At 33.2% G+C, this 13,566-nt stretch overlaps 1 protein-coding gene across 2 annotated transcripts in view; it reads left to right on the top strand.

The window, feature by feature from the left end:
- The first annotated feature begins 757 nt into the window (after nucleotides 1-757).
- Nucleotides 758-13,566, top strand: part of LOC111513560 (switch-associated protein 70) — a 30,252-nt gene continuing 17,443 nt past the window's right edge. Inside the window, exons 1-2 of one of the 2 annotated variants that reach the window (XM_074181787.1) lie at nucleotides 758-945; nucleotides 7,204-8,038. In XM_074181787.1, coding sequence (XP_074037888.1) covers nucleotides 847-945; nucleotides 7,204-8,038 — 934 coding nt within the window. In that variant the 5' untranslated portion in view covers nucleotides 758-846. Of the gene's footprint in view, nucleotides 946-4,550; nucleotides 4,571-7,203; nucleotides 8,039-13,566 lie in introns of those variants that run through there. The other variant, XM_074181788.1, reaches the window with a different exon arrangement.

Raw genomic sequence — 13,566 nt, 5'->3', positions numbered from 1 at the left:
ATGGCATTTCAGGTTAGCTTCCCAAATTTCTGCTACCGCAGTTGTCGGTTGATTGGTCAAACCACCAACACTGACATAAAAACTTGGCAAGTTGACTTGGGTGTCACACCAATAGGTGGTTCCACTTATGTTTCGCTTGCGTTTACGCAGCTATTTTTATCAAGTACTTTCTTGGTTTTTTCTCATTTTGTCTTCAATCGAGGACCGCCTGCCCGGTACTGACGATGCCCAATAGGCTGAAACAGCCGTATACCGGTGGCTCTTAAATTGAAATCAATATGGGAATGATCAAAGAGTACTTATCTATTTATTTTATATATATATATATATATATATATATATATATATATGGTACATAGTTCAGTTGAACTATACCAAAGAGAATGAGTATTCACTGCTCAAGCATACTCATTGGTATTTTCAGCACCAACTTGATATTCCGATTTCTAGCTATAATTTATGGTAGCTTTGATCATTTTTGAAATATTTCAATTTTGTTCGTAATGAATGTCAATATTTGAATATCGATGATCATAGATGGTGGAAAATAGTAAGGGATATTTTTCAAGAATGTCTTAATAAACAAAAAGTAAATAATCTCGTTTATAGCTTTGACCCGAATAAAAATAACGTATCGCTCACATGTTTTTGAATTTCTTTCTAAAATTTGATCTCTTGCGCCTAATTCTATTGGACTACGGAAGGAAACTGGTGTGTACCATTCCATCCAAGAAACTATAACAATCAACCAGTGGCGATCAGCTGGTTAGTGGGATTGTCGGCAGATATCGCGTTAACCGATGATTCACTTGCGTTAACTACGTGTTTGCAGTGAGCAATGTGAGCATGGCTGTGTTACTCGAAAACATATCAAACTGCGTTTGGCTAGCTTTCGAGGCCCTTCAACAAGATAAATCCGGGTTCGTGAATAAATCTAAGTTAAAGGTAGTGTAGAAACCAGACAGAAATGTATTTGGGTGTGAGATGAATCACAGGTGACACTAATAACATCACTAATCCTGCTTATTAAAAATTGGAAAGTGCGCGAAAATTTTGATTATAACAAATAATATAAGCACTTACACTATTTCCTGTTTACGTTAAAATAATTGTAATGACAACACAAACGTTTGCTGTCAGCTATTCATGATCCGCTTTTTCTATTCAGTGCATTATTTGACTTTTTTCGGTTGCGCCCCCTCAAATATAGAAAGTAAGAAGTGCGTCTGAAGTTCAATTGTGCCTAGATGTATCAGTAATGCTTTCATTTACGAAAAATTGAACAGATGGTGTTTTCACAATATGTCTAAATAAGGAAATTGGTTGAACAGGTTGATTTTAATGGAACGTAGTAGTGTGTCAAGGTTCACTGCAGTGCATTTACGAAAATAATACATAAGCTGTTAATACATAAGTATATTCATGTTATATTAGAAAAATAACATGTACTTATATTTGACCAGGGATAAAAAAATTACGAACATCAACGGTGATGTTATTATCTATTGCTATGTGGTAAAAGCGGTGACGAATGTTTGGGTCTTATCTACGAATAATGAGTTTGCATACTTGAAAAAGTTTTTCTTAACTGCATGAATTTATTAGTTGTTCATTCTAACATATTATCCATCGGTCGGTAGCCAAGCGGTTCGGCGTGGGTGATTTGTTCACTCACTCGAATTGACTGCCGTGTTGTTCGGTGGTTCAAGCCCTAGTCTGAACGATCGATCTTCACTTGCTATCGTCCAACCCGTGTTAGAAATCACACGTTAAAAGGTAAGACCTCGGTAATCCTTAGCTCGCACAAGTTTTGACTTCTGAGGGTTGTCGTTCGTAGGGGTGCGATAGCTGGTTAACGGAAAAACAGACAGATTTTTAAACAGATCTTCGTATGCTGTTTTGAAGGTATTTGTCCATTTTGATGGTAAAGCCGTTGTTTAAGAAGATATCCAGACAATATATTTTTGAAACTTAGTTGAGTTAGTATTTTAGTAGGTTTTAAACGAAACCTCCCAACTAGCAATTTCGTATTTTATAATAGTTGCGGAAACGTTTCGTAGAAACAAATTATAAAACTACATTTCTTCCGGAAATGTTTTCAATGTGTTTATAAAACTGCTATAAATAGGAAATTGACTCCGTTTTATAAAACATTATAGCTGCTATAAAATTTTTCTAACACTCTCAAAAAGTGGTTTTGTAAAGACTTCCCTTACTGCACTTTTGCAACATATTTAAGCGGTACCTATAAAATAATCAGAAGACAGTTTTATAAGAATTCTTTAGTAGTTCCAAGTAGGCGTTATAAAATATAATACAGCCGAAAACGATAACAATAAAATAAGAAAGTGTTAAAAATGTTTTTTTGAAGACGCAAGAAGTAATTTTGTATTGGACACTAAGAAAATATAATTGATATGTCACCAACTGAAAACTAAGAAATAGAAAGGTTGAAGTCATTTTAAAATTTCACTTTTGCACTCATAAAACTGTTGAAGACATAGTTTGTGTTTCGAAGATTGATATTTTTACTGCAAATGAAATTTTATTGACAAATATATAGCCTATTATTAGCAAAATTTAAGCGCGCCACTCATTTATAAATGTTTTCGGTAAAATTATTGATTATACAAAAATTCAAATTCAACATAATTTTCTAGACACAAACTCAACTCACTTTATTCTAAATAATATAATGTTATAATATTTATGTACTTTTCAGCTGAAAATATCACTATATGTGCGGTATTTCATATTTTCAACTCATCTAATTTCAATATCCCGGACCGCTATCATTTAAAATGGCGTCCTTCTATAAAATAAATTGGTATCAGTAGCAAGCATTTCAACGTATTTTAGCTACTATGTTACCCCTATAAAACTGTTAAGAAACACTTAGTTCTGGGAGTGATGGTATTGCGGCAGAGTCGGACTACTTTTAAAGCTGTAGGTTTTTACAAAAGTGCTTGTAAGAATAAAAGATTTCTCACAGTTTGGATAAATATTATCTATCAGAATGTTTTGGCTAAAAAGTTTTTTCATCGTTTATAAAGGCTAAGTGACGGGTTTTAACCATTATAATAATCTTTTTCTGTTTATCGCAAAAAAAATTGAAGCACTAGGTTAGGTGGGATAGTTTTAGGTGTTTTTTTAGTATTTCCAATATACAGTGCGACTCAAAGCTTCCAGAAAGTTTTTTTATGGAACATTTTCATTTCTTCGTCTATTTGAAGCACTTCGAACTGAATCTAAAACTATTATATACCCCCCAATAAATGTTCAAAATGGCTGCCATTGACTTATTATTTATTTTTATTTATATATTCGGGATACACACAGAAAAATCTACTACAGTATCCACACAATGGAATCATCATCAAATTGAAAGTATAACATATATATATATGTATATATATATATATATATATATATATATATATATATATACATATATATATATATATATATATATATATATATACATATATATGCATATCATAGTGCCTAAAATTGAGGATGGATTAAAAATATTGAATTTACTTATGGGGTACCTATACTCAATAAAAATCAAATATTTAGAAGTTGCTGGAGAACCACGATATCGATAGTGTCCAACTTGAATAACTAAACAAAAATATTCTTATTAAACATAACTAAGATTTTGAAGAATTTTTCAAAGCTGTGATTAGGAATCGATGTTAGCTGGTTGTTCTTAAATGCTGAATTTTATTCTTGGTGGCAGCAAATATATATTAGCAAAAGCAATTTGATTTTATAACAGTTATATTAGTGTTTTTGAATTGTAGTTAATGTACCATTCTATAAAATAGTTGAAAAATTATCATTGAAGTGACAATATGGTAATGAAAATGAAATAGTATCTGAAAGCATTCCAATAAAATAATTTCATTAAAGCTACAGCAAACAGGTATAAAATAAGCTTGAAATAGTTTTATAACTATCATCAAAATCTCGCAGAAAAGTAGTGTTATAAAACTGCTACATAATAATTTACTTTTATAGGAAAATAAGTTTTATAAGTTACTTGCAAAAACGTTTCTGTGATAATTTCCTGACTATTTTATAATGGTTTTTTAATTTTATTTCATAAACGTTTCCATGACAAATTTATAAAACACTTTTATTGCCTACAACTGTATTGTGTTCACCGATCATCTAATATAATCAGTTAGCATTTTGGAAGTAATTATAAAATACAAATAAAATAAAACTGATGCAACACCATGGAATTATACAACAACTTTGCTGGTTTTGGGCTATAATGAGGAGAGTAAAAAAATTATTTTTAGAAACTGGTGATTGAAGACTGAGGACATTCCGGAATATTTTTAAACATAATTAATGATTATTACCTCATATGAATCAACCTCCTGAATTGTTGAGAGACTTTGTTGAAACGTCATTTCAAGCCTTGAAATTATTTGGGAATGCAGGAAAAAGTAAAAGCCAAGGTATACTTTCATAACATTTTATTTCCAATATTTCGACAATGGGTATTGTCATCATCTGGGAGCTGCAAGATGATGAAAAGGATTATATTCTTTGAATGGTAATATGATAAATTAGTTAATTCTTACAGTGTCAAGTGAGGTTGTTAGGCGAAATGTTGATATAATGTAAAATAGTTAATTGTTAAGTGTTTAAATACATTAATTGAAATTGCGATTAAAAAGTAATAAAAAATGAATCATTTGTGAGTGAAAAGTATATAGTCAATCACAGTTCGAAAAGATATTGGAAATTATTTCATGTATAAACCATGAGAAACTCAATCAGGTTAGAAACGAAACGAAAGTGTCATTTGAATTACATGAGAGAAGAGATTACTTGGCCTAAGCTGCTTCGGCAGCTGGGTCAGTGAGGTGACCAGCAAGGTCTCCAGACTCAAGTGTTATGGAGACATTCTTATGGTATACACTGAAAAATTGATTTTATGGTCGAAGGAATATCAAAATATTAAGGACGTTCAACACAGCATTGTTAGAGAGTTCGGAAGATTGAGGAGGAGGGAAATTAATCGTGCAGTGAATAATATTCGAAAAAGGGCCAGCATTTTGAGCATTTGCTGTGATTTACTTTCGTTTTTACATTTTATTTAATTATTGCAATTTGTTCAAAGTTCTATTTTCATTGAAAAGGACATAATGTCCAATTTACCTCATACGCACCCCATTTATCAAATTTTGATTGTTGATTCTGTCTCCGTATTTTTTCATTGGTTTTTCAAACGAACCAAACCCGGTGAAATTTTGATCCAATAACTAGAACATAGTTCGATGTAGTTGTCGTCTTTTGGGATACAAGTTTAAATACATTTCCGATGTCCTAACACTGTTTCTATCTTATTTGTAATAAATTTGTATCATATCTCTTTTTCTTCATTCGTGAAAGTCATTTTTCGCCAAAAATTCAATGACTTGTACAATAACAGAATGTCATCGAGTGTAACAAATTAAAATTCAACCTTAGAAACATCAAAGTCAAAGTCTATTACGATAAGAATTAATTTTTTCCATATCTCCAATTTTCCGAAAAAGAATCATAACTTATGATACATCATTGAAAAGGTAATATCTGGTTCTATTCAAAACATAACAAATCCAATGTAGCGCCCATAAGAAACAATAAAGTTGATGACGGTGGCCAGAAGACGAAACGTCGGATAGCAAATCTGAAAACACCATTATATAGCAGGAAAAAAGTGGCAATGTGGAAATGCAATTTATTTTCGAATCCTTCAAAAAATGAAGCCAGAAAAAAATAAAAACCATTTCCGAAATTTCAGTTTTTTCCGGATATCTCCGGATATACTTGGAATTTCAGAACTTTCTCAACGAAATATTGTTAATCAGGTAAATGCGCAACTTTGCTTCAATTTAACCATCTTCGTATCTCTCATAGTTTCCGAGATCCCAATGGTGAGGATGGAATTTGAAACACCCTGTATATATAATTATTCATATATTATTATTCATTTGTAGTTGTAATTTATCTTGTAAATAGTTTACCAAGAATTGTCAATCTTAGTACGCGAAATTAACATTGGAATATCCTGCTAAAATTAGTGGCAACGTATGATAGTTTTCTTCTAATTCAGAGCCTACTCGACCGTAAATGTGAGATTGCACATCTCTCTCTTGCCCCTACGAAACGTAACTCTCTCTCTTTCTATCTCTACTTACTTATACCTTCCTCTCAAGTTCTGTTCGCGTCGCCCGATCACACATTTCGTAACACTCTCGTCACGCATTCACCAGCTTATTCCCCAAGTCAAGCGCGCGTAAAGAAGTTTTACTTCAAATCACGTTTTGTAGGATTGTCAATCACTCTTTCAGCTCTTTCATGATCCCGTTTTCATTATTTTTTTCCTATAATTCTACTCTACGTATTCAGTCTCCAATGAGTTTAATTGTAAACTACACATTTTCCCGTCAAATTTTTATTAAAATAATTGAAGTATGTACTTACTTCCTTTTTTTTAATTGAAATGCTCTCAATTAATTAAAATATAAACAGGTGCAGCACAAAAAATGGTGGCATCAGTGCAGAAAATATGTAAATATATTTTCATTTTACAGATCTTGAGGATTTTCTGTTCATGAATCAACAAGAATGATCGATTACTGCAAACAGAATTGAAAAAATTTTGATAACTTCTTGAGAAAATGCCCATAGAAAAACCATTCACAGAAAAATGCTCCGATATTTGAAAAACCGATGTCTCAGAATATCGAAAGATATCAAACATATTTATTTATTGCTTAGTAAAATTAGTCAAATAAAAACCAATCAATAGAGTTTATTCTATGATTTTCACTATAAGGGTTAGGGTTTCAAGCATAACTTGAAGTAGCTATTGTATAGCGAAACACGTGTCGCGGTTTTCGTAAAACCCTTATAGTAAAAATCATAGAAGAAACTCTATCGATTAGTTTTTTAAATATGGATTTTCATCAAGTATCGGCCAGTTCTATTCAATTAAGTCAAAATATAATGATTTTAACTAAACATGAATTACGAATTTTCTCAAAACATCCTATTTTTGGGTTCATCTCTACTTTCCACCACTACCACTACTTTACAAAATGATGACAGTTGTATTTTAAGAAACGCAAAATTCCATAATTTTCCTCCAATATATCTATGTCTTTCAGTTCATTCACAACTTTGATCGTTTTATAGGTCCTAACCGCCAATATAGGCACTCTCCTGGATCTATACGGTGTTGAAAAGGGTCTGGAACATTTCCGTAGCACTTCCACACTCAACTTCGACCAGTTCAAGTACTACCTCCAGAGGGAAGTTTTCTCTTCATTACCAGCTAAACTTCAAGTACCCGAACTTCGAATTTACGAAACTAAAATAGCGGAAGTATGTTGGCTCGTTTGCAGGAAGAAATATATTTCGAGGGAACACAGAATTTTTTCGGAGCATTCTCTTTTCCAAATATTCCGCATTTTTTGTGTTTTGGCAGATTTAGTGCCGGATAAAACCAGTGAGAATACATATCAGGTGCTGTTGCATCCTTCTGAGGTGTGCCCAATTGCTCAAACCTTAACAAATTCTCTGGGATGCATCTTTGACGAAGAGGACTTCGCTTGTCTCAGTATCTCCATGGGAAATTTTCGGCTGACTCCTTTTATAGCAGTTCTAGAATCCAAATGTTTGAATGGTGTCAAAGACGATGTAGCAATAAGTGAAGCTGTTACTGATATATACCAAAAAATAGTTGAAGATGTTATTAAAAAAGGGTTTCTTTCAAAAAAAGGCTACATACTCCCAACAATGAGAGAGTACTGGTTTGTTCTTAGGCCATTTGAACTCGTTTATTACAAAGCCAGAAATGAAAAAGATCGGTGCGGTTCTTTTCCGATAGAGCCTGGATGTAAAGTTGAACCGAAATCTGGTTACAGAATCTCGTTGAACACTTCAGAAAGAACTTTGGAGTTGGGTACATCAAATCATATGACTAGGCTGCAATGGATATCTGCTCTTCAGCTGGCATCTGATCATTCCGGTAAGAGAATATTCTCAATAATTGATATTATTGTACCCTATTAGGGATTTTTATGCTTTGAAATGTTGACCATACCAACAGTATTTACCTTAGTTTCAGTGTATAGAATAACATGTCCGCTTTGAATATCCAACTTTATAGTAAAAAAAAATCCATTTTCGCTTTTTTGCTCAAGAACAAAGTCTCATAAATAAATAACTCTGGTTCATGATGATTATATTTAGTACCCTATTGAGAAGGTTAGTCAGTTTCTCATATAGAAGCAGTATTTGTGAAAATAAACTATTTTCATGAACTACACTTTACGATTTGATCTAAACAAACTTTATGTGGGAATTATATCACACATGTTTCGCTAATACAGTAGCTTCTTCAACAGTGATTTGAATATTACAAGTTGCTTCTCACGCTAAAATGTATATACCACAGGTAACTACAATTGAGACTACCTTCATCAAATTACCTAAATCTCTACAACTTTTATATACCAGAGGTACCTCTTCAATTATGATTACCTGAAGCATATTACCTCACTTCTACATGAAAAATAATACAATAATACTTCCTCGGTTTTTTCAACAAGTTTAACAATGGTGATCTATTCAAATCCAGTTGGTCATTAATTAGAATGTTTGAATTTTTGAGTTTATAAATTTCCATTGCTTGCAAATGATTCAGTTTCAAACCTTTATTTTGTATGTGTAAAATTTCGAACTCTTCGTTAAAGATATGATTTTCTTCTAAAAGATGATTCGAATATGTTGAACTTGTTTTCTTATTTACATAGCTCAAATTATGTTAATGGATTCAATTCCTAAATGTTCTGCCAGTTTGACCAATATATACCTTTGGGCACGTTCCACACTCCTAGGATATATATTGGTCAAACTGGCAGAACATTTAGGAATCGAATCGAATTGAAATAAGTTACGATGAACAACAGAATTTTTAGGAAAAAGTAAATTATGAGAGCGAATCAGAAGGTTTTTTTTCACTTGCAAAAATTCTATTATTTTTTTTTCAGATTTTGAACGGTGAAAGTTCCATCAGAAATACTTGTTTTGGTTATATTTTTTTTAGATGTATGAGCAATGTCTTTGCATCTGAACTGACAAATTGAAGGTACAAAAAAATTTCGTAGTGAACGAAAGTAATATTTTCTGGTGTGGTCACGTTCACATTTTCTTTGAATTGTAAAGGGTCACATGAAAGTTTGCCATTGAACGTGTTCCCATTTGTTTCAGACGTTATCAATATTTTCGTTGACAGGATATCATTTTGAATGACATTCATTAATTTCATGTATTTTTTCCAGATATCATTGAATTATTATTGGTTATTTATATCATTTGATTAGCATTTTTATATTTTTTTTACTCAGAACTACTACGTAACACTACTTTCGGGGTGCCAAAGACTAGTCACAATCGATAACTCAATTTGGTATTTATTTATTATTTGGTATAGAATTCGTATATTGTCTGATGTTGAATACTCATTGTCAAGTCTATCGAAGTCATTATTATTAGGTTGTTTCAAATATTTTGTCTATTTTTATAAGTCGACTTCAAACTGTAATATATCTCAGTAAATACTTATTCAGTGCACTTTTGCCAACGTAACACAAGTCGATTAATTCCGTCAGCATGAAAATTGGATGAAGTTGAAGGCAATTGTTGCCTGGTCCTGATTTGTGAAGGTTCTACCGATGAGAAATTCAAAAGAAGTGCTTGAAAAGATGGAAGTCGGCCGGCAAAGAGTCTGGGGAGTATGGTGGTTGAGGCATAACTTCGACGCTCAATGTGTTTAATTTTCGGACGATGATTTGTGAAAAGTGCGGACGAGCGATGTCATCGAGCAGAATTGGACTTCTTCCGTAGACCACTGCCGGCTGCTGCTGCTAACGCAATTTTCGGTACATTTCGTCAGTCGAAATCTGACAATTTCTGGAGATTGTTCAAATCGTGGAGCACCCAGTTTTCGAGCTTTTTGAGCTTTCCAATATGTTTTGAAACATCACATACCGCATGAGAGCTGATGGCCAGTTCTTCCGCCATCGCACGCACCGTTTGTGATGGGCCAGTTTCCACCAGGGTCATTTAATCCTTGTAATGGATCACTGTAGGTCGACCACTTCGTGGCTCATCTTCGAGGCTGAAATCTCTGGAACGAAATTTTGCAAACCAACGTCAATGGGTGCGTTCAATACCACTATAATTGACAAATGTCTGGGAAATTTTTTGGGCTGTTTCGGCACCGCTTTGGATTTGAATTCGTACAGAAAATTTGTCTGAAAATCGCTCAACGACATCATATAGTATTAACCTGGAAAAATGCAAAAAATGGAATTTGGAAAAAGAAGCACAGCATATATATAAACTTGAGTACAAACTTTTCTATCGATCTGTAGGTATGTACTACGTTTCATAAGAAAACGTATTTAATGACTTATGAAGCTATAAAAACATATGACATTAAAACGGGTAAAACTTTTTAAACGATCTAATATTTGACATACTAGAAATTTGAATATAACAAATGTTTTTCAGAGTGCATTGGTTATTTATTGGGATATTCTTTTTATTCTTTCATATTTGTATATCTTCTTGTTACAACTTCAAATTTGATTCAAAGTTCATTGACCAACCACAATCTAACTTTCATTCCTGTAACTTCGGAAACCAAGCGACTTAGGTTAGGTCCAAAGTGAGTGGCTCTATTCAACCCTCCACCGCAACCTACAAAGGTTTATTGTGGCTCACAGTTATTTACACTCGATCAAATGAACCCAGCTTCTTAACGAAGCTTATTAGATTGTATGATGAGTGGTCTTCCAGGTCAGATGGTAAGAGTCCGGCTCCGCCAAACTCTTAAAACCTGATTTAGCCTCCAGCGGGCAGGCACAAAGTATTTGCTATACTGTTTTTCAAACAGAGGCAACACACACTGTCTTCTGACAGTCCGAGCGTCTGCATATGATGAAGAAAATAATAGTGGCCTGTTAGAAGGTCTATTAGACATCGTAGTTCATCCCCACTGTAGTCCAAGATGACAAGATCATCTGCATAAGCTTGCAGATCTACTTTTCTTCTGTCGAGGGCATCAAGGGGCGACCACAGAAGGTGAGATAGTACCCCACCTTGAGGGCAGCCTCTCGTGACCCTGATATGCATACTTGTGGTTATTTGGGGGAAAAGCATATAATAACATCCTCCCGATGTGTCAGTCCAGTATCCTCTCAAGTCCTCTCAACAGAAAGGATGTGAGGCTGATTGTCGTACCGATTTGGGGTGTGGGTCTCTTTGACCCACTTTAGATATACAACGTGACTCACGGTCGATGGTAGGTTAGACGTTTCTGGAAAACGCAAAGCATGATTTTTCTGAAAATTTCACCTTTCATATTTCATTACCTGTTCTATCGATCTAAAATATTTCCAGCATTGCGGCGTTGCCACTTCTATCAAAAAGTTCTAGCAATTATATTTTTTTAAATGGAACACCCCGTATATTAATACATTTTTGGAATCGCTCTAGTATTTTAATACTTTTTTGTTAATAATGTCCTATACCTATCTCTATCTGTTTTCGAGATAAAAAACAAATTGTGCTAAATATGGTCCAAAACATAGGGTTAATTGAAATTAAGTACATCAGTACTCTCAATTCATGAAAAGTTAATATTTTGATGATAGTTTGGACAAACTCGAAATATTCAAATAACATCAAGAAATCGACTCCATATCATACAGGGCGTGCTGAAATTACTATTATTTCCATTGTGCATAAAAGTAGTCGAAAGTTCATTTTTTCAAATGAAACCCTCTATATATTACTCGATAAATTGAAAGATGGTGAAAAATGCTTCAAGATGATGTACATGTCCCTATACCTAAATCGTCAAGTTTTCTTAGTAAGGCCGTTTTTGTGGAAAAATAGTTATTCACGTTTTACCTACAAGTGTTGAAAGTGGCATTTTATTTTTGTGAGTGGGGATTATTGCAAAACGGGCGTCAGCAAGTGGAGCAAACTCACGAGCAAAATAAAATCACTTTCAACAAATGTATCATACAATTTTTTTTGTATAACGTTACTGCTGATAATAAAAAAAATTATAGGGTTTAGAATGTAATGAACAACATTTTCAGCATTTATTGTGAAAATGTGATATTTTGTTTACAATTTTGTTATTTTGAATCATCCTATTCTGTTATTGTCTGTACTTTCACATGTTTCAGCCCACAAAATCTTACTTTTTACCTAGAAATGACTGATTTTTGGTACAGTTGTTCCCTGGAAACTTTGAGCCATAGTTAAGGAAATTATTTTGTAACCTTACAAACTTCCTCTCGTTCATTGGTGTTAATTCAGGATACCTACATTTGGTTGAATTTTTTACACTTTCTGACAATGATTTGATCACTTTGTTCATGTGTATAATAAATAATTTCATAAGAACTCCGTTTGAATAATCGATATTTGCATTCATTTAGGAAGATGATTCGAAACACCGTCGATAACTCTTTGTAAATTACTTATAAAAGTAACCGAACTGCTATAAGCTTGATAATTCCACTGCTACCCAAATCCAAATTCTAAAGAAAATAATGTTTCTAGAAGAAGCGACTTTATTGAGAAAACTTGACGATTTAGGTATAGGGATATGATGTATCATCTTGAAGCATTTTTCACCATCTTTCAATTTACCGAGTAGTATACAGGGGGTTTCATTTGAAAAAATGAACTTTTGACTACTTTTATGCACAATGGAAATAATAGTAATTTCAGCACGCCCTGTATGATATGGAGTCAATTTCTTGGTGTTATTGGAATATTTCGAGTTTGTCCAAACGATCATCAAAATATCAACTTAATTTCAATTAAGGCTATGTTTTGGACAATATTTAGCACAATTTATTTTTTATCTCGAAAACAGATAGAGATAGGTATAGGACATTATTAACAAAAAAGTATTAAAATACCAGAGCGATTCCAAAAATGTGGCAACGCCGCAATGCTGAAAATATTTTAGATCGATAGTACAGGTAAGGAAATGTGAGAGGTGAAATTTTCAGAAAAATCATGCTTTGCGTTTTCCAGAAACGTCTAACCTACCATCGACCGTGAGTCACGCTGTATATACCACCCTTGTTGCCAACCAACTGGGTGGTATATAGTTCCACGCCAGACTAACTCTATACAATTTTATGAGAATAGGTGAAATTATTTCCAGTCCGTTTTGAAGGAGAGCTGGAAATATGCCATCCTCTCCAGGAGATTTGACCAACCAGAATCTAATTTTTATTACTGTAACTTCGGAAACCAAGCACACCGACCTATATTGTCAGCTACAGTTTCTGTTCAAGATAATGAGGATAAAGTTTTTTGAACTCTAAAATTGATTTCAGGAAGCTGAACCTTTTGAAAGAGGTTAACAATAGGAAAGATAATCAGGGGATTCATTTTTTATTTATGTTCATTTAGTTGATGATATTATATCTACTATCTTCTGATAGCTTGAAAAGAAGA

The sequence above is a fragment of the Leptinotarsa decemlineata genome, unplaced genomic scaffold (assembly GCF_025532065.1).
Source record: "Leptinotarsa decemlineata unplaced genomic scaffold, Ldec_3_MD MMD2_tig00026316_RagTag_RagTag, whole genome shotgun sequence".
NCBI classification, from domain to species: Eukaryota; Metazoa; Arthropoda; class Insecta; order Coleoptera; family Chrysomelidae; genus Leptinotarsa; species Leptinotarsa decemlineata.
This window is presented reverse-complemented; position numbering and strand designations above follow the sequence as displayed.